This window comes from Aulonocara stuartgranti (genome assembly GCF_965226115.1).
Source record: "Aulonocara stuartgranti genome assembly, chromosome: 3".
Taxonomy (NCBI): domain Eukaryota; kingdom Metazoa; phylum Chordata; class Actinopteri; order Cichliformes; family Cichlidae; genus Aulonocara; species Aulonocara stuartgranti.
The window spans coordinates 74,895,987-74,921,379 of record NC_138941.1 but is presented as its reverse complement, the minus strand read 5'-3'; the positions used below and the strand labels follow the sequence as shown (position 1 = coordinate 74,921,379).

General features: G+C 42.2%; 4 protein-coding genes across 11 annotated transcripts in view; 2 read left to right on the top strand and 2 right to left on the bottom strand.

Annotated features, from left to right (window-relative positions):
• LOC309703496 (uncharacterized protein) overlaps window positions 1-655 on the bottom strand; it is a 288,348-nt gene extending 287,693 nt beyond the window's left edge. For both annotated transcript variants that reach the window (XR_014275912.1, XM_082528368.1), the window contains exon 1: window positions 440-655. Coding sequence is in view for 1 of the 2 variants with exons in the window: in XM_082528368.1 (XP_082384494.1) it covers window positions 440-476 (37 nt within the window). In the remaining variant the exon portion in view is untranslated. The remainder of the gene's footprint in view (window positions 1-439) is intronic.
• LOC309703473 (NLR family CARD domain-containing protein 3-like) overlaps window positions 1-25,393 on the top strand; it is a 118,923-nt gene that overhangs the window by 38,488 nt on the left and 55,042 nt on the right. The window lies entirely within an intron of this gene.
• Window positions 632-12,506, top strand: LOC309703617 (uncharacterized protein). 6 transcript variants are annotated; one of them, XM_082528541.1, is made up of 11 exons: window positions 632-713; window positions 869-976; window positions 1,548-1,654; window positions 1,795-2,589; window positions 2,690-3,864; window positions 6,520-6,561; window positions 6,641-6,907; window positions 6,988-7,227; window positions 7,317-7,538; window positions 7,701-7,826; window positions 9,845-12,506. In XM_082528541.1, exons 5-11 carry the CDS (start codon window positions 3,834-3,836, stop codon window positions 9,880-9,882), a joined length of 966 nt encoding a protein of 321 aa, XP_082384667.1. In that variant the 5' UTR covers window positions 632-713; window positions 869-976; window positions 1,548-1,654; window positions 1,795-2,589; window positions 2,690-3,833; the 3' UTR covers window positions 9,883-12,506. The 6 variants fall into 6 exon arrangements, with proteins under 6 accessions (XP_082384667.1, XP_082384671.1, XP_082384670.1 ...); XM_082528545.1 differs by having other exon boundaries at window positions 1,795-3,864; window positions 7,467-7,538; XM_082528544.1 differs by having other exon boundaries at window positions 1,795-3,864; window positions 9,848-12,506.
• LOC309703513 (uncharacterized protein) lies at window positions 12,642-20,762 on the bottom strand. 2 transcript variants are annotated; one of them, XM_082528401.1, is made up of 8 exons: window positions 20,580-20,762; window positions 18,566-18,922; window positions 18,372-18,467; window positions 17,664-17,987; window positions 16,598-16,930; window positions 13,944-14,273; window positions 13,441-13,776; window positions 12,643-13,375 (listed from the first exon to the last, which is right to left on the bottom strand). In XM_082528401.1, the coding sequence occupies exons 1-8, from the start codon at window positions 20,614-20,616 to the stop codon at window positions 13,281-13,283; spliced, it is 1,908 nt and encodes a 635-aa protein (XP_082384527.1). In that variant the 5' UTR covers window positions 20,617-20,762; the 3' UTR covers window positions 12,643-13,280. The 2 variants fall into 2 exon arrangements, with proteins under 2 accessions (XP_082384526.1, XP_082384527.1); XM_082528400.1 differs by having other exon boundaries at window positions 12,642-13,776.

Genomic DNA, 25,393 nt, shown 5'->3' with positions numbered 1-25,393 from the left:
CACACCGGCTGATTTCATGAAATCATGTTGATTCAGTGTTTTTTTTATTAGTTTAGATAAGTAAGGACATTATTCCTGAGACATGACCAAAGTGGCTGCTGTTTCATAACTGTCACAAAACCCGTGAGACCAGTTACACTGTCATGGTGGCTAGATGAAAACAGCCAAGTGCATCAGCTTAGAGGGACTCGAGCTGATAACAGAACAGATAGAGACCACATCAGGCTGCATTTTTGTCTCACTGCTTCAGTGAGAGAAGACATTTAAGATAAAGTTACGCTGGCTCGGATAATCTCAACTGCAACAGCATGTGGCAGTTGAGACCTCACCTTGTTTATGAATGCACACAAACCTGTCTGACTGTGTGTGTCTCTGTGTGTCTCTGCAAGTGTGACATTAATGGAGCTTGGATCGTGAGAACAGAGGCAGATTTTCTTACCGTGCAGGAGGATCACAAACACCAACAGGGTCTTCATCTTTCTGTAAAAACAGCAAATAGCTAAAACCTTTCCTTCAGTCGTCTTCTGCCTGAGGAAACCAGCAGTAGATCCACAGACATAATCCACCTGCTCCTCACCTTAAACGAACACACCTTCAATTTTTTCATTCAGGAAGAGGAAACACTTGTTCAGAGAGAGGACGGGACTGTTCACGCACCTCTAGCCAGTAAAGACGACGACAAGAGAAACAAAGCAAATAAAGAGAAAAGAAACGTGAGTCAGGACCAGTTTAAATTTTAATCATCACGTCAGACTAAAGTGAAATATTATCTTTGTTTCCTCGTATACTTCCACATATGATAAATGTGAATACAGAACATAATAATAATCATAATAATAATAAATTATGTTTTATTACTGTCTACCAGCAGCAGCTTCACAGCCCACCAGGGGGCCCACACACTGTTATTTGCAGACTACATGAAAGGCTGGTGGTGAAATGTGAGTCTATTCAGTGACAGACAGAAGCTGAGCAGGTAACACTTTCTAATGAAAACATAACAACCAATGCTGGTTATTTATATAATATGGCTAATTCAACTTTGTACTGCTGATAAAACCAAGAGGACAGGTTTAAAATACTTCCCCCAACAGCAGCCGTCACTATAAAGGTAACTGTGGTTAGTATCTGCAAGAAAATACAGATGCTAGCAACAGTTAACTTTATAATAACAATAGCTAACTTCAATTCAGCAATAAACAATATTATTATTATCATTAGAAAAGAACAGGAGTGATGTACTGGTAACACAGTGTAAGAGTAACAGTATTTAGAATATTAGTAGTTATTAATTATATTTTAGTCAAGGTCAAGTATTACCCTTCCACCTCTAACAGTGATGATATATTAGTTTAGGATTAACAAATATTGTAGTTTGTATTCTTTCTTTGCATGTTAGAGTTTTAAATAACAATATTTATTCAGTTGTCTGTGGAAAGGCAAAGAGGGAACTGCACATCTCGTTCAGTAACTATAAAAGAAAACGTTTCCTCTGTGTTGCTGTGAAAATCACTCATTCAGTTCAGCAGCTCAGCCTCACTCTGCAGAAGCAGCGTGCCAAGCTGATGATGTTAAGAGGGAAGTAGTGAAGGTGATGATGTCGCTCTGCTGTCAGTCATCATCCCGACAACATGAAGACTGCATCTGCTCCTCTGTGAGTCACTGAAATCCTTCACTGATCTTTTTCATCGATTCATTGATAGCAGCTCTAATAAACACTCTTGGATGCTCTCACTCACTGACTGCTTGTTTTAGGTGAGAGGATCAGTTCACTCTTCTTCTCTTGTATTACAGGTTTCATCTGAGAGCAGTCTGTGATTGGAGCCAGGAAGAGATATTATTGGCTTATAATGAATATCACAAGTTTATTTTATTTTAGAGCTTCCAGACCTTCTGCAGTTTATTCTGGAGTAATGCATTAGTAAAGTCCACCATGTAATCTGGACTGTCATAATAAATTGAGGCCTCATGCCCAGTTAGTGACTGTAACATGAAGTCAGATGACCTCTTTTCATCAAACACGCAGGGTCAGGAAACCACAGCTGCTGGCTGCATGTGCCACAGATTCTTCTGCCTGTTTTGTAGTCTTCACTTCCTCTATTAGAAGCACATTTTCCACAGTGAGTCAAACCAAAGAAATGGAGACTGTTTTTGGTAAAATCAGGTTTCTTTTTGCATGTTTGGTTATTTTTCTGGTGCTGAGTTCTAAAGAGCAGCAGAGTGCAATTTAGCCCTAAACTTGTAAATAAAAACCACTTTAAGAGATTTTGATGCATGCTCAATCATTCAGGTAAGTCTCCAAAGGTTGATTCTGTTCATCTGGACGTAGCATTTTCAGTCAGAGAAACGTTTCATCATCCAGGTGACGTCTTCAGTCTCAGCTGACTGCAGCTTTCAATCTTATAAACAGTACATTTGCATAATGACTGAAACCAGCCCACTGAAGGAACAATGGGCCGGGAGGTCAGTTCCTTAATCTTAATTATGCACATTCTCATGACCATTGATCAACAACCACTGATCAATGGTCATGAGTACCATTCACAGAGAGTTGGGGAACGGCAACAACATTAACATCTTTCCACCAGGGTAGGTGCACAGTTTTGCTAAAGCAGAAAGACTATCATGAGAATATTTTGTCCCTGCTCAGTGACGAAAATGCTTATGAGCCCCTGATCTCATACCACAGACTATACCAAGGGGAACCTACACCAACTCTGTATGGTTTACTGAAGATACATAAACAACCTGACCTCAACCTCAGCAACAGGACCGCTCTCAGCATCGACCAAGTGTGTTTGCTTTTGGAACTGTGCCTTCATTCCACCTATTTCACAAACAAGGGTCAGTTCTACAGGCAGGAACATGGGTGTGCCATGGGCTCCCAGTTTCACCCATCGTGGCCAATTTGTACATGGAAGAAATGGAAAAGAGGGCTTTGCCATCCTACCCTGGAACACCACCAAGCCATTGGTTCAGATATGTGGATGACACCTGGGTGAAAATCCAATCTCAGGACGTTCCACAATTCACGGATCACATTAACTCGGTGGACCAACACATCAAATTCACCAGGGAGGATATGAAAAGTGGCAGATTAGCCTTCTTAGACTGTGAGATTTACATCAGTAATGGGGGACATCTAAAAGCTGACGTGTACCATAAACCTACACATACGGATCAGTATTTAAGGTGTGACTCTCATCATCCACTGGAGCACAAACTGGGTGTCATCAGGACGCTACAACACAGAACACACACCATCCCCACTGACACAGCAGCCAGGGAGGCAGAAGAACATCAAGAAGGCCCTGAGTAAATGTGGTTATCCCAGCTGGACTTTTGTCAAAGCTGGGAAGCCACCTAAAGAAAGCTCCAGCCGATCCAGGAGAGAAGGACAACCGCTGCCCAAGCGAAAACCTGTAGTGATCCCACATGTGTCAGGAGTATCAGAGCAGTTGAGATGCATTTTTTCTAAACACCGGGTCTCTGTGTCTCTAAAGAGCTCCTCAATACACTACTTGTACTTCAGCTTGGCCTCTTTGATGACCAGAGTCACTGTGCCCCTTTGTAAGCCTGTAAGTCCCCAAATTTGAGACAGTGGTGACAACAGACTGGGACCAGAAAAAGTAGCTGCATATATCATTCATTAGCTCCCAAACTGTCCAGTTATGGACTGAAACAGTGAGGGTTACCGTGAACATGACTCATGCAGTTTATCAGGGAAGCGGCTCAGCCTCGCTCTGCAGAAGCAGTGTCACAAGCTGATGGTCTTAACAGGGAAGTGGTGAAGCTGAAGGTGTCACTCTGCTGTCAATCGTCATTCCGACAACATGAAGACTTCAGGTGTGTCTCTGCTCCTCGGTGAGTCAAACACTGAAAAACTTTTCATGCTTACTTTCAGTCATGTATTCATTTATCACCGCTTCATCACACAATAAAGTGGGAAAACACACTTTCAGCAGGAGGAAGCTTTTGCTGAGGGTGGATGGATCCCCAAGTGAAGTTTGTTGGATCTGCTTAAAGTTTGTTTCATTTAGGAGAGAGGAAGAGTTTGCTCTTTTTCTGTTGCCTGTTTTCTAGTAGGGCTAAAGTAATTTAATTAAAAGTCATTGAAAATAGACAGTGATGCAGCTCACACTTTAACTCAGAGGCATCTAATGAAATAAATTCTTTCACACAAGCATGAAGCAGGCAAGTGTGCTTACATCATGACTTTGTCTCATCAACAGATGTGGATGCAAATGAGTTCTAAGCAGGAAAACCTTTTTTGTGATCCATCATGTAATTTGGACTCAGAGTTAGAGCTTCATGTTAAGTTCACTGTCTGTAACATGATGACTTAAGGAGAAGTCGGGCAACCTCGTTTCTTCGAACATCGACGTTCATTCAGGAAACCACAGCTGCTAGTTGCACTCACCACACGTTTGTCTTATCTGCCTATTATGTAGCCTTCACTTCCTTTAATAAGAGCAAGTTTTCCACTATAAACACAGAGTCTAACAAAAGACTGGAGACTGTTTTGGTCATTTCCCTCAGAGTTTGTATGTTTTGTTGTTTTTCTGGTGATGAGCTTCAAACAGCAGCAGATTGAGACTCAAATAGAACCTAATAAAATCAGTGAAGCTATTCATTGCTCATGTCATCCATCAGGGAGTTACTTTAATATCATTACATTGTTTGCTTTTAGTAAATGTGGAAATTGAATATGAATTCATTTTATGTTTTTCTTTTCTTTTTTATTTCTTAATACCTAACTGCTGCACCTGTACTGCCCGTATCTCTGCAGATATACTGTATAGCCACTCAAAACTGATGTTCAGATAAGAGGGTGGGAGCCGCCTGTTTTCTCTCTCCACTATAATCCCTGACAATTTTATTAGTTTGGGCGACCTTTACATGTAGGTTGTTGGGATCACAGCAGAGATAGAACAGAGGGGACATGGTGTTTGTTAAATGTCCGAATGGCCCAGGTGGAAGAAGCTGTTAGTGAATCTGGAGATGTGGGACCTGAGGTACCAACATACAACACTGTAAAAAATGACAGATGCCACCAAAGAGTCACAGAAGGTCTTCAAAGCGCTCCCTGGACTCCAAATGACCTCAGCCGCCTCAGCAACTGCGTTTTCTAAGGACAGCGCTAGCAAACGCTCTCCGCTTGCGAGTGAAAAAGAAAAAGCACCCCTTCCCTTCCTTATTCATGTTGAAGTGTACCATGTCCACCAATCAAAAAATGATATGGCAACATGAGGCGTTTGGTTGTTTAGGAAGAGGGAGAAGTTTTAGGAGTGACACCAATGAGAGAGAGAGAGCGAAAGAAAGAGAGAGAGCGAGTTTTCACATGTGAGAGATTAGTGACGTTTAGTGTGTTTGGAGGCTGTAGTTAGTGTGTTATGCAGTTATTGGGTTTTTGTGAGTTATACTAGTGAATGTCACAGGTGCTCCTGCTGTCAGACCTTGTGGTGTTCTCCTCTGTTTTATAGTGGACAGGACCTATTCTTTGGGAGTTGCATGAATACTTTGTGTGCCTTCTTATTTGATGCAACACACCTGATTGTTCTGTAAATAGTTTGAAATGATTGTGCAAAAAATCTGAGGCCTTTGCTGCATTTTGGGGTAAATAGCAACATTTTACTTTGTTGTTTGCATCATTTTTAAAAATGTATCATTTCTATTTGCATTTCAAGTTATGAAAGGTATTCATTAAACATGTTTATGTTTTAACTGTTTTCCACTCGGAGTATACAAGAGGTTGAAGATACTATTAGATACGGAGAGAACTCCACACCGGGTGTAGGCTTGCATGACTAAGAAACTATTTGAGGCAATTTTGTGGAGTTTGAGGTTGGACTCGGCTGCACATGTGTGCTTAAGCCGATCGATGGCTGCAGCCTCTGTGGGAACTGAAATCAGCCCGTCATCGATGCAGAAGTGTCTCTCGACAAAGTGTCTTGTGTCTGCTCCAAAGTTCGTCTCGCCTTCCCAGGTGGCTTGTCATAGGTAATAGATGGTTACTACTGGTGACGGGCTATTACCAAAAATATGCACCCAGGCGTGGTCTTCCTGCACTTTGTCACATGAGTAGAAGTAATCAACAACTTTTTATTCATTTTTATTCTTATGAGCACGAGAGAGAGAGAGAGAGGGGGGGGGCAGGTACACAGTCACTAAAGATAAATAGCACAGCATTTAGTTGAATAGACGTTAAAAGAGAAGGTGTTTCAACAGCTGTTGTCTGCACCCTTGACACAGGAGAACAGAAGACTTCACCACCAGGACCTCCCCACCAACTGGGTGTCACCAACTTTCTCACAACACCTCACTGTGACCTACACAGATAACCAGTGTGCAGCTTTGAAATATAACATCCAGAGTCTATGTGACAAATGGCTAAACAAGTGCCATCATAGCAGGGTGAAGAGTGAACATGGTAACATAGAAGATGCTCTCCCAGGCCTATTACTGCCTTCTGGTCATAATGTCCAATGTCTTTCAGTGACCTCTGACCTCCTGTTGCAGGTGTGTGTGTGCTGCTGCTGTCTGCACTGACTGTTTGTGCAGGTGAGTAGATGAAGTGCACCATGGTCCAGGACAAACACTGAGTGTAAACACTGATAGAAACTGTCCGTCTGTCCTCCAGTCTCTCTGAGCGTCAGTCCAAACCTTCAGCAGTTCTTCACAGCAGCCTCAGTGTCTCTGACATGTGACGGTCAGCTGGGCTCTGATGGATGGACGGTGAAGAGGGACACAGGAAGTGGGACTGAGTCATGTGGAGCAAGGGGGCGGGGCTTCGGGAGGTTCAATGGTTCATCCTGTTTGTTTGATGAGTTCAAGCCAATCAGTGGAGTTTACTGGTGTGAAGATGAAGCTGGAGAGAAGAGTGAAGAAGTCAACATCACTGTATCAGGTAATGAAGTCATTCATTTCATCAGACTAACAGCACACTGTTATACCACCTCTACATCACTCTGTGCGTCTTTTCTTTAGATAAACATGTGATCCTGGAGATCCCTGCACTTTCTGTGAGGACAGGAAGTGATGTCACACTACGCTGTAAGAAGAAAACTGGTGGCACAGCTGCAGCTTATTTCTACTTTAATGGACGTCCTGTTGGACCTAAATCAGAGCACATAATCACCATTAACGTGCAGCAGTCTGATGAAGGTCTCTACTGGTGTGCTCCTGATGAGTTTGGATCATCTCCTCAGAGCTTTCTGAGGGTCAGAGGTCAGAACACTGACATCACTTCCTGTTTAAAGCCAATCTGCTGAGCTGATGATAAACTGACTGAACCAGCTTCCTCATCTCTCCTGCAGGTCCTTCAACCACAGCCTTGTTTACAACAACAAAAGAAGCAACAACAACCATAACGTCACTCACAAACACTCATATCTCCTCTTCTTCTACCCTTCTTTCTCCTCCCCCTTCTCCCTCTCCCCCCTCCTCCCTCATATTCCCAATTGTAGCTGCTATAGGTTCCCTGGTGCTGTTGGTTCTGGTTCTGTTTGTACTTCATCTTCTGTGGAAGAAACGCACAGGTATGGCATCTGTCTCAAATTTTCATCCAAAGTCATCATGTTGGACACATCAAGACAGCCTCCATCAGCGTTTCTATTTTTAGAACACTTAGAAAGTAGATTCAGACTAAAACTCCACAGACACAAATACTAGTATTCTTTCAGATCACTTCATCTTTGCAGGGAGATACCAGTCAGCTCCAGTAAATGATGTCACCTATGCTGAGGTCACCAGTAGAGCCTGGACCAATAAGACTCCAGCCAGCGAACCTGAAGTACTTTACTCCAGTCTGAGGACAAACACTGCAGGTACACATTCACCTGTGTTCTAGCGAGGGACATCAATGAGAGATAAACCCAAAAGTAGTTTTCATTGGGCTTGTAAAATGTGGTCAATGAAACAATGAGAATCTTCTTCTCACACTTATCAAACTAGTGTTTTGAAAGTGGGATTGACAGCAGGTGCAGTTCACTCTTCAGGTTCCTGTTTCCTCAGTAAAACCTGTCACTGGTTTCATAATTAAAGCTGTACTGTGGTTTCGTTGGTCAGTTCAGTGTTTATAACATGAGGCAGTCAGCAGAGAGAGACGTGGCACTGAGACAGGAAATCCTGCAGCTTAAACAGATATGATCGGTGTTTGATGGGAGTCAATTCAGGTTTGTGTGAATGACACAGTGTAACAGGAGCTGTCGGCCTGAACTGAAGATTAAAAATAATCTGAGCGGATTTGGTTTGTTTTTAATCCAGATGTATCTTTTCAAAAATAAATCGGAGAAGCACACGTTGGACAGTTTAATAAAAATACTCTACAAACCAGCAAACCAGCAAAATTAGGAAAATAACAACCAGTACAAGGTGAGAATGTACTGCTCGCGTTCTGACTCTAATCTGAGGAGCAAAAACACATTTTAAGACATTATTTAAAGACAGGCAGCGAGTGGGCTGAACTAACAAGGGCAGGGTGATGCTTCCACAGTTTAGGCTACAGCTGAAAAAGCCCAGTCAGCTCTCACTTTGAGTCACGTTTTTGGGACTAGCAGGAGAAGCTAGTTCAGTGACCACATTATTTCTTTTATTGCCATGTAAATCTGAGGGTTATACACAGTAGTAGCAGTAATCAGATGTAAAAGCACATAAATAGTGAAGTCACCTGAGTCAGTAGTTCATATTTCCCGGAGTCGAGCGTTCATTCACCCACATCAAAACAGGTGCTGCTGGTGTGGTTAACTGCTGAGAGAAGCTCTCTGTGATGGAGCTTCTTTGTTGAGATCAGTGGGAAATGATCAAAGGTAAAACACATAAACCATGAAGTGTTTTATGTGTTTAAGATCAGTCTAGCAGCTATTTGAATGTTGTGGACTCTGTAGAGATAAACAGTGTCTGAGAGTAGAGAGAGTGCATGTCAGCAGATACCGGTGCTGAGATACAGGACTGAACAAAGGAAGATGTAAAGTTACCACACAGCAAAAGATGTTCTTAACTTTGTTTCTTGTCTTCATCTCTTTGTGTGACTAGTGTTTAAAGTGAAACAAAATGAGTTCTTTTTCAGAGAGAGATTCATGAAGCCCCTCACAACGTCTTCATAAGAATTAAGATTTCTCTGCAGGATTATTATTAAATGAAAACAATATATATTTGAATTCAGTTCAGCAGGCAAACAGGGTTGATGGAAAATCCAAGTTCAGTGAGTTGTAAATAAATCCCGGATATTCAGTCACTCATTGGCATGTTCTTGTCTTGATGATGTCATCCCAAAAACACACATGACCAATGCTGACATCATCACTCAGACCCCTGAGAACACAGGTAGGGAGGCTGCACCTATATGACTCATGTCCCAGTGTTATTACATGCTGAGCTGTTGGGGCAACCGTAGTTCAGGGGATTGGGAAGCTCCTCTGTAACTGGAAGGTCGCCGGTTCGATTCCTCCTGCTCTCTCTCTGTCCTGGTGGTTGTGTCCTATGGCAAGACACTTCCCCTACCGCCTACTGGTGATGGCCAGAGGGGCCGATGGCGCGATATGGCAGCCTTGCTTCTGTCAGTCTGTCCCCGGGCAGCTGTGGCTACAACTGTAGCTGCCTCCACCAGTGTGTGAGAGTGACTGTGGAACTGTACTTTGGGTGCCTAGAAAAGTGTTATATAAATGCAATCCATCATTAACTTTTTTCTCTTTAAGCTTCAGTTTAAAAATTAGGTTTAAAGTTTCATATATTTGTTACATACATATACATTTTAATTAGGTTTTAAAGTTGGTAGGACAATAAATGCCTCACCCTTCTCGTGACCTGCACCATGACTGCACACTCAACTGTCCCATTTTTACAGAAGCTAAAGGAACCACAGACACCACAGAAGAAGTGTAAACAGGAAGCTGAGGACAGACCTGCAGACTTCCTGTGGACAGTCTCACTCTGTCAGTCACCGTGGGAACATTTACAGGCAGTCATCAGCTTCCTCCTTTCTTCATTCACTCCCATTCATTCACACAGTGATGTCATTGTGGGAGCAAGTTCCTCCTGAGGAACCAGGATTGACGGGGAACTAAAGAAATCAACCTGCTGCTGGTTTGAGTCTGTGCAGCTTGAACTCTGACAAAGGTCTACTGCGAGGTGAAGAGTCGTCACTTTCAGGAGCTGCTTCCATCATTTCAAACTGATCAATACTCTGAACTTATGAACACTCATGTTTGACACAGAGTGTCCTGTGATGGTCCTCAGTCTTTGAGCTAGTTTTTGTGTTTGTTATGGACTATGTGTTTATTTGTTCTCTTGTTTCAATGACCTTTGTTCTGGTTCTATATTGGTGTCTCTTGAGCTCAGGTTCCCTTATTTGTCAGAGTCGTCATTATTTATATTTCTTATTCTCTATTTCTTGTTGTTCATGTTTATTTCCTTCGTGTCCAGTCTGTGCCAGCCTCTTCTCTGTGTTTTGTTATTCTTTCAGTCTCCCCGCTCACGTACCTGCGTTTGTCTGTTTTCTCTGTGTTCTGTCTCATTGTGTTTGTAATCCCATCCCTGTGTTTAGGTCCTCAGTCTCCCTCGTGCCTGTTTTGCTGTGTTCTTCTGTGAGTTCTATGTTTCCTTCGTAGTTTCCTGTTTATATTCTCTAATTTTCTTTCTTTGTTTCTCTTGTATTTTTATGTTTCTTTCTGAGTATCTTCTAACATTAATAACGCTGCCTCTTTTAGCCGACCCCTTTGTTTCCAAGTCCTGCATTTGGGTCTTGCCTCTGCCTGCCACACAGCTGTTCATGACAGGCACAGAAAACGATTTTGAGCCTAGAAGTAATAAATGCATGAACTTGTTTTTCAGCATCACTCTGAGACAGGATATTTCTAATTTTAGAGATGTTGCTCAGATGGAAGAAAGCAGTCCTACATATTTGTTTAATATGTGCATTAAAGGACATATCCTGGTTAAAAATGACTGGTTTCATCTCAAAGCTGGCCAGTTGGACAGGAAACAAAACAAGATGTTATTTACATATGAGCATCACACTTTACCTGAAATACACAAAGAATCTTTCTAATAATAGAAAACAGTTTCAAACCTGCAGGATTAAAGTGATGAAAGTTTGTGATTTAAATTTGTCTCATAAACGTCCAAAACCTGCTGAAGGTTCAGTTCAGTTAGTATCTGTAACATGACGACTGAACATGAAGGCAGACGACCTGTTTTTATCAAACAGGAAACCACAGCTGCTGTGTTTAGCATCGCTCCTGCTGATTGGGTCTGTTATGTAGACGATGTTTCCTCTATTAAGAACAAATTTTCCACTGTGTGGACAGAGTCGATAATCGTCCTGTGTCTCTCAGAGTTTCATTGTTTGGTTTTCAGTCTAAATGTTGCCATCAGTCACTGTCAGTTTGGGCACCGAACCTTAAACACGCATGTCAACAATAAATCTACATTAGTAATGCATAAACAGCAAACCAGCAGGATCTCTCTGTGCACTGTGAACGCTGACTGAGGCTCATGTGATGCAGTGGGTTGTCTTCTAAATGTGTCTTCTTGTCTGCATGCTGAAGTATTCTTAGGCAAGATACTGAACGCCAAATTTCTTCTGACGCCTCCATCCAAACGTGAGTGTTTGATAAAGGTGCTTAGAAAGCAGTGTGTGAATAGCTGAGTCTTGAGTGCTCAGCTGGATTAGAGCAGTAGCAGCAGTTCGTTTACACAGACAACCAGTTTACATGTATAAATGATGATCAGTGAACTGCCATCACTCGTGGTTGAAGCATTTCTTATGTAGAGCCGGAAAATAAACCACAAGCTTGAACACTATTTTTACTGACCTTTATCTGTGTAGCCTTCCTGTATTGAGCTTGGCAAGGACTAAATGTCATCTTTTCATTTCCAGTCAATTTTATTCATATAGCGACCAATCACAATAACAACCACCTTTATATTGTAAGGTAGACCCTACAGAGAAAAACCGAACAATCATATGATCATCTGACCAGACCATATTTCACTGGCTTCTCTAAATGTTCAGCAAACTTTAAAAGCTCTTCATCATGCTTTTTCTTCAGCAATGGCACCATGGATGGTGACCTACATGCCATGCCTTCTTGAAACAATTGTACCTGCTGATTCCAGGTTTTTCTCTAGCACCTTGGCTCTTCAACAACTCTTCTGATCATTATTATATATGGTGAAATGATGTTCTTTCTACCTCTGCATTAAGAACCCAACAGTGCTCACTAGAACCTCCAGTAGTTTAGAACCAATACCTTCAGTATGTTTTGCAACAATACGGTTGTGAAGGTTTTGAGACAGCTCACTGGTTTACCCATCATGAGATGTTTCTTTTGTGACACTTTGGTAATGACACAGATCTTTATAGGTCATCAGTTGGGACTGAACCTGCTAATATTAATTTGTAATAACTGTCAGGATGGCTTTCAATTATTGATAAATTTCATTTGCCATGAATCATGATTTCCTGTCTCATTGCACCTTCCTTTTGTTTTTCTCTGTTATTTCTCATTATCACACGTTAACCCCTGACCTGAACTTTCAAAGGTGAGTGATAAAACATTAATTGAATTACAATATTATCCAAAGAACAGAAGTAAACACAAAATGCAGTTTCTAAATAAATGTGTTTATTATTAAGGGGAAAAACCCAAACCTAGATGAACATGTCAGAAAAAGCTATTGCCCCCTGAATTTAATAAATAACTGCAACCAAGCATTTGTAACAACCTGCAATAAATCTTTAACAGCACTGTGGAGGATTTTCAGCCCACTCACTGTTGCAGAATTGTTGTAATTTAGCCACATTGCTGGGTTTTCAAGCATGAACCACCTTTTTAAGGTCATGTCACAGCATATAAATCAGATTCAGGTAAGAACTTTGACTTATTTGGGTGTTTTGCATAATTATCCGGCTGCAGAAACCAAGTGCGCTTCAGGTCAGATGAGAGCGGATGGCCAGATAGTCTCCTAAAGAATTGTTTCTTTAAGAGGGCCGAATTCATGGTTCCATTTAGGGAGGCAAGTCTTGCAGGTCCCGAGGAAGCAAAACAGCCTCAGACTATCAGACTATCACCACCATATTTTACTGTTGGTATGAGCTTCCTTTTCTGAAATGCAGTGTGTAATGACACACACTCATCAGTCCAGGGTTTTTTTCCCCAAAAGTCTTGGAACTCTGCCATGCAGGCTGGTGTGCTCCAGTCCCTTTCTTAAAGTGTAGTCATGAGAAAGGGACTTTAATTTTAACTTGAACTAAAAGCTGATCCTAAACTAAGCACAGATCAAACTGATTGATCAGCGGAGATCAGAGGAGTCGGATCAATGGAGCTGCTTCTGTTCCTGATGTCCCCTGTTTGATCCTGGACCTGAACTCTCCCTGCAGAGACAAGACAGTCAGACAGGGACAGACAACAAGAGACAAACTTATATTTTTATACTGACCTTTGACCTTTAATAGCACCGTGGTCTCTCTTGAAATGCATTTTTCTTTGCTGCAGACATTACAGATGTATTCTCCACTGTCTCTCTCTGTGGGCTGTTTCAGGGTCAGACTGAGGTCTCCAGTTTTCAGCAGGTCTTCATTCATCTTCGTTCGGTCTCTGTAAACCTGGTGCTGTTTGTGAGGCTGGTCAGAGCCGTTCTTATACATGTGAACCAACACTGATGGTACATGGTCAATGCGTTTCCACACCACTGTAGCATCTCCAGGCAGGTTTTGTGTGGTTTTGAAGGGCAGCTGGACAGACTCCGCCCCCTCCTCCACCTCCAGCAGACAGTCTGAGAGGACAACAAACACAACATGAGCTGTACAGACAGCAGTGAATCTAGAAAACACCTTATTAAGCTTCTTTATGCTGCAGTCTGATATTTACATTTAATTATTGTTGTTGTCATTTTTTAAACAAATACACTGTAAGAAATATTTCATAGGTATTTGCACTGACTCATCACTCTCAGCAGAACTGTTTTCTTTCTCTTGATCCCTTTCCCCTCAACTCTGCAGATGTACTTTCCAGTGTCTCTGTCTGTGGGGAGTTTCAGGGTCAGACTGAGGTCTCCAGTTTTCAGTGAGTCGTCTCTCATTTCGTTTCGCTCTCTGTAAAACTGGTCTCGTGCGTCAGGCTGGTCAGAGCCGGCGTGATATTTGTGAACAGTCATCGGTGGTTCAGGTTCATAGCGCCACCACTCCACTTCAGCATCTCCAGGCAGGTTTTCTGTGGTTGTGAAGGGCAGCTGGACAGACTCCGCCCCCTCCTCCCCGTCCACCTGACAGACTGAGAGGACAACAAAGACAACATGACACAGCAGCAGTTTTATTCAATGATTCCAAAGTGAACTTTAATATTCAATTTTAAGCTCAAACTATGATATTTGTCTTTGCTTGTGTTGATTTCCTAAAGATGAAATATACTACACTCATTTAATTCAGGATTAATGTATTTTATTGGTTGTTCTTCATTTCTTTTGAATTGTTGCCTTCAGTCCACTTTAGTAGGATTTGAGTGGGACTGCTCACAAAGAAAGAACGAGTCTCTAATTTTTTATGGTAGTTTGATTTTAATAAAGGGAGACAAATTATCACCTCGCCTCTGTCGGTGCGCCCCAGGGTGGCTGTGGCTACACTGTAGCTGCCATCACCAGTGTGTGACTGTGTGTGTGAATGGGTGGATGACTGAGTGTAATGTAAAGCGGGTCCTTAGGGACTGAGTAAAGCGCTATATAAATACAGGCCATTTACCATTTATTAACAAAAAATCCAAAAAAGAAAGATTACATAAAAAGTGTAAATTCATCTGTATATCATTGAGTGAAACACATATTTGGACCCTTAAACTTACCCAAAACGACAATCTGTGTGTTCATGTAACACACAGATTGTGATCAATCAAATCAATGAAGTACAGATACTCCTGATCTCAACTCATTTTGTGTATAAAGTATCTATTGTATTGTATCAGTACAATCTATTTTGGTAACTAGTTACAAGAAAGTGGAGCATATAATGACAAGATGACAAGTAATGACTTTATTGGATCTTACACCAGTTTACCCAGAGCACTTCACTGTGGGATGCTAATCATACAAGGTCTTAAATGATCAGGCCCCATCTTATCTTAATGACCTTGTAGTACCATATCACCCTATTAGAGCACTTCGCTCTCGCTCTGCAGGCCTACTTGTTGTTCCTAGAGTATTTAAAAGTAGAATGGGAGGCAGAGCCTTCAGTTTTCAGGCCCCTCTTCTGTGGAACCAGCTTCCAGTTTGGATTCAGGAGACAGACACTATCTCTACTTTTAAGATTAGGCTTAAAACTTTCCTTTTTGCTAAAGCACATAGTTAGGGCTGGACCAGGTGACCCTGAATCCTCCCTTAGTTATGCTGCAATAGGTGTAGGCTGCCGGGGAGTCCCTAGAGTGTGACCAATTAGGTCCTAGAACTGAAGAAGCTTCTCAGATGAGAGGTGAAACGTCTTCAAGCAACTTAAAGAAGTCCAGATGTTTTTCCTTTCCACACTCCTTAGACTACGATGACCTGGATCACTGAGAAGCTTCACAGACAAGATCCAAACTACAACTCACATTTGATAAATGTTATCATTAATTCCAAGAACCTCTGCAACTTTGCTCTGCTTCACTTCAGCAGCATCAGGTAATGTTCATATGTCGATTCATGGTTTTCTACAGTTTTTGATCTACTGTAGAATATTTTTAAGGTTATCTGCTATAAAACGCCAGACCAGGAAAATCTCCTTCATGTTTTTCTGTGTTTTATCCTCAGTTACTCTGACACAAAGACATCAGCTGTGATGCTCACAATTGTGATGAAGTCTCACATGTATCGGTGCTGATAAATGATCAGAATTATAATATTTCTGACTGTCTGAGGCTAAATTGAATCAAATCGGGACCTCGTGAATCGGAATCAAAGGGATTATAGAAATCAGTGATGATACCCAGCCCTAGTGAGCAGCCTAGGCCTGACAGAGTGGATGTAGGTGTGGGTAATAAGGAAAGATGAAAAGAACTACTGATAACTTTTTTGTTAAGTTAAAGTCTGATCCGTCTGAAGTTCATAGCCAGCTCTGACACGGAGCCATCGATCTCTGAATGCTGTAAAAGCAGCAGTGTATCCAGGAAACACATTATACGTGATAAATGCACTGCCCGAGTGTCCCCTCTCCCCACTGCCTTTCAGCAGCATGCAACAGCAAACAGGTCGTCAGAGGAGCCGAGATGATGATTGTGTTGATTGTGGTTGTGATGATGTGTTAATACACCTCTCTGAATGTTATAATTAGTCATTAATAACCTCTGCCTCTCTACCACAGCACGTCTGTTTATCAGCCATAGTTTTGTTGGAATGGGTCAGAAATGGCCGCCCCAGTCCTGGTTCTGACGGAGGTTTCTTCCTGTTAAAAGGGATTTTTTCCTCCCACTATCACCAAAGCACTTACCCACAGTGGGCTCATATGATTGTTGGGTTTTTCTCTGTTTTCTCTGTATTATTGAAGGAACTACCTTATAATATAAAGTGCCTTGACGCAGTTGTTGTTGTGATTTGGTGCTGTATAAATAACTGACTTAAATTCATTTCTGACCTTTGACTCGAAGCCTCACTTCTCTCTTCAGCAGGATGTTTCCCTCGCTGCTGTAGGCGGTGCAGGTGTAGACTTCGTTGTCTCTGTCTGTGGGGTATCTCAGGGTCAGACTGAGGTCTCCAGTTTTCAGCAGGTCTTCATTCATCTTCGTTCGGTCTCTGTAAAAGTGGTCTTGTTCTTCAAGCTGGTCAGAGCCGTTCTCATACATGTGGACCTTTGTGGTCCGGATGTAAATGCAGGTCCACTCCACTTTACTGCCTTTAAGCAGGTGAAGTTTGGTTTTGCAGGGCAGCTGTACAGACTCGACCCCCTGCTCCACCTCCACCAGGGGGACTGAAAGGAGAAAAAATACCACAATGAGCTGAACACAGCATCATCAGCACTGAGAACATTTTGTTTGGATGAAGTGAAACATCTGCACTGAAAACATGTTTGACTGGCTGCAGCCTGGGATTTGTCCTGTTGCTCCACTGAGCAGACACAGTGTTATCTTTGGTGTCCTAAATCAATTATGGGAAGAAATTTATCATCTGTCTTTATCTTCACTTACTACACCCAAACTGGAAACGTTAATAGACCATCATGTGAGCTTGCCTACTTAATATTTCCTTTGAATTTTCTCTCTACATGTAGATTATTATGAACTTTTGTTAAATAAGCTATTATTCTGGGCTATGCAGGCCCAGACAAAGCGTGCAGCATTTTAATGAGGTTGTTTAATGTGGAATAGAAGAAATAGAAGAAGCTCGTGTGAGTTTCCTTAAGAAAACATCTGATCCTCAAAATCCTGGTGCTTTCAGGCTGACATTGACTCAAAAACATAATCATTATAATATTTTCATTCTAAATCATTTCATAAATTTCTCTGAAACTCCTCAATTTCTCGGACTTGTGTCACATCTTTAGTTTGAGCTGATAAAAAAGTAATGGTTGAAAAACCTAACTTAATAGATCTTACTGTAGCTCACTCATCAAGTCCTGTTCACCTCAGGGACAGATTATCAGTGTGGTCACCAAGCTCTTCAATTCATGACTCACATCTTCATCTTCTGTCTACAGCACTCACCTCTGACGTAGAGCTTCACTTGTTTCTTCTTTAGGATGTTTTCCCCCCTGTAGACGGTGCAGGTGTAGGTGAGTGCGTCTCTGTTTGTCGGGTATTTCAGAGTCAGGCTGAGGTCCACAGCTATCCGCAGGTTTTTCCTCATCATTGTTCGATTTCTGTAAAACCAGTGCTGTTTTTCAAGGTGGTCAGAACCGTTTTTAAACACGTGCACTATCCTGTTGGAGCTGTCAGTCCACTCTACAGTTACATCTTCACGTCGGTAAACTGTGGTTATAAAGGGCAGCTGAACAGACTCCACCCCCGAATCCACATCCACCTGTGAGACTGTGAAGTAAGAACAACAAATAATGATTTGTGCGCGCAGTCTGTCAAAGCCCCCATGTTTGACATGTAAAGTATGTGAGGGGAGCAAAGAGTAATTCAATTAGTATTCTAGACAAATAGCTGCCGTTTGTCCTCAGGCTCCTCAATGAGAGAGAGGAGCATCTTCTGCAAAATGCGCTGGAGGATTCTTTAAGAACATGAAACATGGGGATACACTGGTTTGTGTTTTATTGAAAGAAAGGAGACAATTAAAACCACCTATTAACATAACTAATAGATTAAGAAGAAGAAAAAACACTGCAAGTCAAGTCAAGTAAAATAAATCTGAGGTTTAGGGATGATTCAGATTATTCACAATGCAAACACATCACACACACAACATACCTTTCTTAAAATAGCCTCTGAAGTGAACTCCAACACCCACGATGACAGCTGCAACTACAGCCAGGACACCCAGAGCCACTGGGACACTGATGGGAACTTATAACACAATGAAAACATGAACATTACATGATGTTAACATAAAATGATTAACACTCTGTGACACTACATGTGATTTTGAATCTCTTTGCACTGACCTCCACCTTTGACCCGCTGAACCTGCAGTTCCACTCTTGACTGACCCAGTTCTACTCCAAACATACGGACGGTGCAGGTGTAGCTGCCGCTGTCAGACAGCTGAAGCTTTTTCAGAGTGAGACTGAGGTCTCCGGTTTCCAGAGCGTCAGGATTCATGGATGTTCGGCCGCTGAACTGCTCATTTTGGTTCTGGAGGTCATCGCCTTCTCGTCGACGCAGGTGCACTGTGGAGGGATTGAGGTCATAGCGACTCCACACAGCTGTGGATTCTTTTTCTTCAAAAGTAGGATACTCACAGGGCAGGAGAACAAACTCCACCCCCTCTAGTACCTCCACACCTGAGGCACACTGGGAAACTGAGGACACAGACATAGACAAAGACCTTATTGATCCCACATAAAAATAGAAAAAATAAATAATAAAAAGATTCAATGGTTACTATGTGCAGAAAAATACAACAAGATGTTTTATGTGCACATAAAGTGCAGGCAGTGATAGTTATACACACATATTTCTAAACAGTGTTTATCCTGTTTATAATGTTGCAGCCTGGCTTCTGTCGGGATGAAGGACCTGTGATAGCACTCTGTCCACAGTCTCCGTCCACAGTCTCCGTCCACTGTCTCCGTCCACTGTCTCCTTCCACAGTCTCCATCCACAGTCTCCGTCCACTGTCTCCGTCCACAGTCTCCGTCCACAGTCTCCGTCCACTGTCTCCTTCCACAGTCTCCATCCACAGTCTCCGTCCACTGTCTCCGTCCACAGTCTCCGTCCACAGTCTCCTTCCACAGTCTCCATCCACAGTCTCCGTCCACTGTCTCCGTCCACAGTCTCCGTCCACAGTCTCCTTCCACAGTCTCCATCCACAGTCTCCGTCCACAGTCTCCATCCACAGTCTCCGTCCACTGTCTCCGTCCACTGTCTCCGTCCACAGTCTCCGTCCACAGTCTCCATCCACAGTCTCCGTCCACTGTCTCCGTCCACTGTCTCCGTCCACAGTCTCCTTCCACAGTCTCCATCCACAGTCTCCATCCACAGTCTCATGCAGGGATGAGAGATGTTGTGCATAATAGCCCACCCACCTCCTTTATGGGGTCTAGGGGACTGTCCAGGACAGAGCTGGCCCTCTTCACCAGGCTATTTAGCCGTTACCTGCCCCTCTCTCTGCTGCCGCCTCCACAGCAGAGCTCTGGATAAAAGATTGCAGACATCCTCAGTAATGTCCTGCAGACTTCAGCCTGTCAGCACAGTCGACTTTGGTCCTGGTGCCGAGTTTGAGTGTTTTCTGAGCAGTCCAGGTTATCGTTAAGGTGAAGACCCAGCAGCTTGTACGTGGTGACCACCTCCATGCCCAAACTTTGGATGAGGTGTGGTTTGCTCGGGAGGTTGACCACCACCTGCTCCGTCTGATCATTTGCCTCAGATACACATCCAAGGATGGCTGTATCAACGGATTCAGTTTATCTGCCCACCAGTGACAGATGTGGATTCTTCATGCTCAAAGACTATTTCCAAGACGTTTCTCCTGTCTATAATAATGCCGTGTGTGTGTGTGTGTGTGTGTGTGTGTGTGTGTGTGTGTGTGTGTGTGTGTTTACCTTTGCTGTTTTTATATTTTGTCTGTCATCTCTCCCCCTTGCCTGTGATATTTTACCCACTGACTGTCTTACTGTTCAGAACTCAGGCCTGGATTACATCTGGACTTCAGCTTCAGTGTGTTTGTGTTTGAGTCCCGTCATTGTTTTAAAAGAAATGAGAGGACTACAGTTCACTTTTTTCTCATTTACATACTTCTTATGGTAAAAGTCTGGTGCAAACATACACTTGGTCCTAAAACAGAAACAATTCTCTCTTTTGGCTTTAACTATGCGAGAATAACCTGCGGCATTTGAGAACTTATCTTCCAGATCAACATGCACAAACCTGTCTGACTGTTTCTGTAAGCAAAACCAGTGTGTGTGTGCTTGTGTAAATATGTGTGTGTGTCATAAGTCTAAAGGAAACTTTTCTTACCGTACAGGAGGATCACAAACAAATCCAAAATCTTCATGTTGTTGCTATACAGAGAGTAGACATCTACAAAGTTAATCTTCAACCTGAACCGACTACGAGATTAAATAATCCTGCCAAGAAGCCAAAGGTGTTTTCTGGCTGCTCTCCATGTCACACATCACACCTGTGGATTGCTTTCATTCAGGAAGAGGAAACACTTTTTTAAAAGCAGGAGGAGGAGGAGTGTTCACAAAAGCCTCAGCCAGTAAAGAAGAAACTGTTTGAATGAAAGAAGCATTCATTAGAGTAAAAACCTAAATAACCTATTTGCACATTTAAAAACTTCCTGCTTCAAATCTGTGATTTTAATCTGTTATGCATAACTTTAATCATGACACTTTTTCAACATGAAACACTAAAATTAAATGTTTCCAGTTTTGGATCTGTTGATTCCCACTCTCTTTTAACTATTTCCCCACCATCTAAGTGCATCTAAGCACAGCTGGGATTGATCTTTATTTTCACTTCTCTTTAAATGTAACTTTTAATCATAAATATTATAGGATAGATTTAAATTCTAGTTACAAAACTGAAGAAAACAGCAAAAACAACAACAAAAAATCTACTGCCATTCACATGTAATACCTGTACAGCCCACCAGAGGGAGTGATACTCAAATCAAACACAGCAAAGGCTGATGGTGACCAGTAGGAGTTCATTCAGTAACAGAAAGGAACTGGGTAACACTTCATAATGGCCACTGTTATTTAACTGTGAATTATAGGTGTTAATTTAACTTTACCATACTGCATGATACCATCTTTATTTATAAAGCCCTTTAAAATAAAACTAGGGTTCACAAAATGCTGTACACGCCAGCAAAAAAATGTGTTTTAAGAAGAGTTTAAAACTCAGAAAGAGAAGAAGCCTGCCTAATGTGCAAGGGCAGATCGTTCCACAACTTTGGAGCTGCTACAGCCAAAGCAAATTAATGCTTACTAAGGGAGTGGGAAGGTGTATATGGCTGTTGCATCTCAGAGAGGTGGGGGCAGGCTATAAGAGATTTAAAAACAAATAGAGAACTTTAAGAAGGACCCTAAAATGTACAGGTAGTGTCATGGTCTCCGTGCCTGCCCGGCCGGCCCCACAAGGCTACATGTGGTGATTGGTTTTCTCTCTCTCTGCCTGGGCGGAGCTCACCGTGGGCTCCCGCCCTTGGCCCACACACCTGTCAACAATCAGCTGTCATCACCTGGAGCACTATTTGAGGCTGGAACACAGATCCTCTCATCGCTGGATGATTGTACTACAGACGTTAGTGATTCTCCCAGCTCCTGTGAACCTGTGCTTGAGTATACCTGTGATTCGTGATTTGTGAGTGACTTCCCTTTCCTCTGCTACAGACTTTCCTCCCCGGACCTCCCTGTCGTGTGAGCGTGTGTGAGTTTGGGCAAGAAGACGTGAGCGAGTGTGAGAGAGCTTCCCTGTGATTCCCTGGAGTTTGGATTTTCCCTTCAGTGTATATATCGTGCACTGGTGCTGCAAATAAACTGTTTTTGGAGACGTCACACCGCTCTGCTCTTGAGTTCCTACTACCAGTTTGTGACAGGAAGCCAGTAAGTGAAATTAAAATGGGGGTAATGTGCTCAGACCTTTTTGTTCCAGTTAAAAGATGCGCTTCATAACCTGCAGACGCCTAACAGATGCATCACTAACCCCACTATAAAGTGCGTTACAATAATGGAGTCTAGAAAATTCCCACATGTGGGACTAATAAAGGTACATCTTATCTCATCTCTTATCTTAGATGTAACAAAGACATGGATTACTGTCTCAAAAAGCTGCTCTGATAAGATGGGCTTTATTTTTGCCAGTTGTCTCAAATGAAAAAAAGACAGATTTTACAACAGCTCTGACCTGGCTTTCAACTTCATCATCTGCCTCCATTTAAACTCCCAGGTTAGTGGTGATTGGTTTAACATACTGTGCCAGCAAACCAGGATCCATAGTAGTGGTCTCAGAAGTGCCACCAAAAACCATCACTTCTGTTTTCTGCTCATTAAAATGTAAAAAGTTCAAAGCCACCCAGGCCCTTATTTCATCAAGACATCTGAGCAGAGGGCCTACTGAGAAACCATTTATCTTTTAAGTGGGAAACAAATCTGGGAGTCATCGGCAAAACAGTAGAAAGAAATCCCATGTTTCCTGAAAATATACTCGGGTGGTATCAGATATAAGGAGAAAAGAAGCGGGCCTAAAACTGAACCCTGTGGAACCCCACATTGAAAAGAAGCAGCAGAGGATACAAACTCACCAAGTTTCACAGAGAAAGTTTGGTCTGCCAATTAGGATCTGAACCACTGCAGTGCAGTACTCCTAACACCCACCACCTGCTGTAAACTGCAAATTAAAATCTTATGATCCACTGTATCAAAGGCAGCTGTTAAATCTAAAAGCACGATCATAACACAGTCATGTGATGCAGTTCCTAAAAAAAATTATTAAAAACTCTTAAAAGGGCAGATTCTGTACTATGCAAAGCTTTAAAACCAGATTGAAAAACTTCCGAAATACAACATTCTTCTAAAAATGGATATTCATGGCTTGTAAACTACCTTTTCAAGAATTTTTGAGATAAAACTCAATTTGGAAATAGGTCTGTAATTTGCAGTAATTTCAGGATGTGAATTCCAGTAATACTGTAATATTTGCTGACACCTGAAGTTCATCCTTCTTCCGTTTACGTTCAGCTCTCTACACTTTCTTCTGGCTTCACAGGTGCCTTCATTCAGCCATGGTTCAGATATGGCTTTTACTTATCTAAGATTAAGGAGTCCCAACAGCCACTTCATAAATGTATGGCACAGCATAGAAGAGCCACCTCCACAGGACAAGACTCAGCAGTGCATCTGCATCTAAAGGACATAGGTCACTCTTTTGAGGATGCCAAAGTTCACAAGCACAAGTTCACAATGAACTCATCCAAAAACCTTGGCTGATTGTGACCCACACCCGTTTTCACACCATTGTCCCTCTTGGGGGGACACTCCCACGGGGCTTAAATCTGGGATTTTCCACGGTTCGACCCTAGAACTGAAGAAGCTTCTCAGATGAAACGTCTTCAAGAAACAGCTGTGAGGACAGAGCAACTCCTTGGTAAATAATGCACTTGATGGTGACTTATGAAGGTCCTTGCAGTCCAGTTGATCTTGCGCACTTCCAGGATCCCTGTGTGAGGCACAGAGTCATAGGCTTTCTTGTAGTAAATGCAGGTGGTGCAGATGTTGGTCAGTGTAGTTTTCCTTTGTGTGCCCCACTCACATATTAATCCTTATTCCTCTTTGTTGCTATGCCTAACAGGAACTTATATGAAGTACCGAGGTATTCGGGTGAGACCACTTGCTTCTTGGGATCCTTTGGCATCAGGGCTGTCTCCGGCCTCCACTACATAGCACTGAGACGGCACTTTTAAGGATTTTTAACGCTATTCATTTAACTCTGGACTCTGGCAGCCCTGCTGCCCTTTTATTGTTGGACTTGTCAGCAGCTTTTGACACGGTCGACCATGACATCCTGTTATCACGGCTAGAATTTCATGCTGGCCTAAAAGGATCTGCCTTACAGTGGTTTCGGTCCTATCTGTCAGAAAGGGTTTTTTTATGTCAGTATGGGCCCCCACAACTCCAAAATAGCCCCTCTTAAATACGGTGTACCTCAAGGCTCTATTTTGGGTCCTGCTCTGTTCGTACTCTATTTGTTGCCATTGGGCTCCATCTTCTCGCGGTACAGCATTTCATTTCATTGTTTTGCTGATGATTTGCAGATTTATCTACCTTTAAAAGCAGGGTCAGACCATCCCCAGCTCTTATTACGCTGCCTTGATGATGTCAAACAGTGGTTGTCATTAAATGTTTTAAAGCTAAATGAAAATAAAACTGAGGTTGTCATTTTTGGCAACTTTAATCATATCGACATCACTCTGGGCCCCTTTCCTCGTATTGTAAAACACATGTAAAAAACCTCAGTGTCTATATTGATGGTTCTTTTAAATTGAATAAGCAGGTGAGTGCAGTAGTTCAGTCCTGTTTTTTTTAGTTAAGACAGCTAGCCAAGGTAAAGCCATACCTTCCGGCTAACGTCTTTGAGCGTGTTATTCACCTTTTCCTTACTTGCAGATTGGACTACTGCAATTCATTTTATTATGGTCTAGATCAGGCCATCATCCATCATCTTCAGATGGTTCAAAATGCAGCTGCTCGCCTGCTAACTGGTACCAAACGGAGAGAGCATATAACCCCACTTTTAACTTCTTTACACTGGCTTCCTGTCTCCTACAGGATCCAATTTAAACTTTTACTTTTTGTTTTTCAGTCACTTAACGCCCGAGCCCCTCCTTACCTGTCTGAGCTCCTCTCTGCCTATGCTCCAGGAAAAACCACGAGGTCTAGCTCAAAACTAATGCTGTCCATCCCACGGACTAACCTCAAATCCCGTGCTGATAGATCCTTCTCTGTGGCAGGTCCCAGACTTTGGAATAGTCTCCCCTTAAATATGAGATCTGCACAAACACTTGAGCAATTTAAATCTTTACTAAAGACACATTTCTATGCCCTGGCTTTTAACACACTATGACCCAAACATTTTGGTCTTATTTTAATTAGTTTAGTTATTGTTTTAATTCTTTTACTGTCCTTTTATTGTTTTTTATTGTTATTATTGTATTACATTGTTGCTTTTCAATACCATTTTTATATTGTTAAGCACTTTGTGCAGCATCGGCTGTTTGAAATGTGCTATATAAATAAATTTGACCTTGACCTTGACCTTAAATTAGG

Excerpts from the sequence above, each read along its gene's own strand:
- LOC309703617 (XM_082528543.1), top strand. The coding sequence starts at position 3,834 with ATGAAGACTTCAGGTGTGTCTCTGCTCCTCG. Across the intron at positions 6,908-6,987 it reads AGTCAACATCACTGTATCAG|ATAAACATGTGATCCTGGAG; the intron begins GTAATGAAGTCA and ends TCTTTTCTTTAG. Across the intron at positions 7,539-7,700 it reads TCTGTGGAAGAAACGCACAG|GGAGATACCAGTCAGCTCCA; the intron begins GTATGGCATCTG and ends TCATCTTTGCAG.
- LOC309703513 (XM_082528400.1), bottom strand. The coding sequence starts at position 20,616 with ATGAAGATTTTGGATTTGTTTGTGATCCTCCTGTACG. Across the intron at positions 18,468-18,565 it reads TCAGCGGGTCAAAGGTGGAG|TTCCCATCAGTGTCCCAGTG; the intron begins GTCAGTGCAAAG and ends TTGTGTTATAAG. Across the intron at positions 13,777-13,943 it reads AGTTCTGCTGAGAGTGATGA|ACTGTCTGCTGGAGGTGGAG; the intron begins GTCAGTGCAAAT and ends TTGTCCTCTCAG.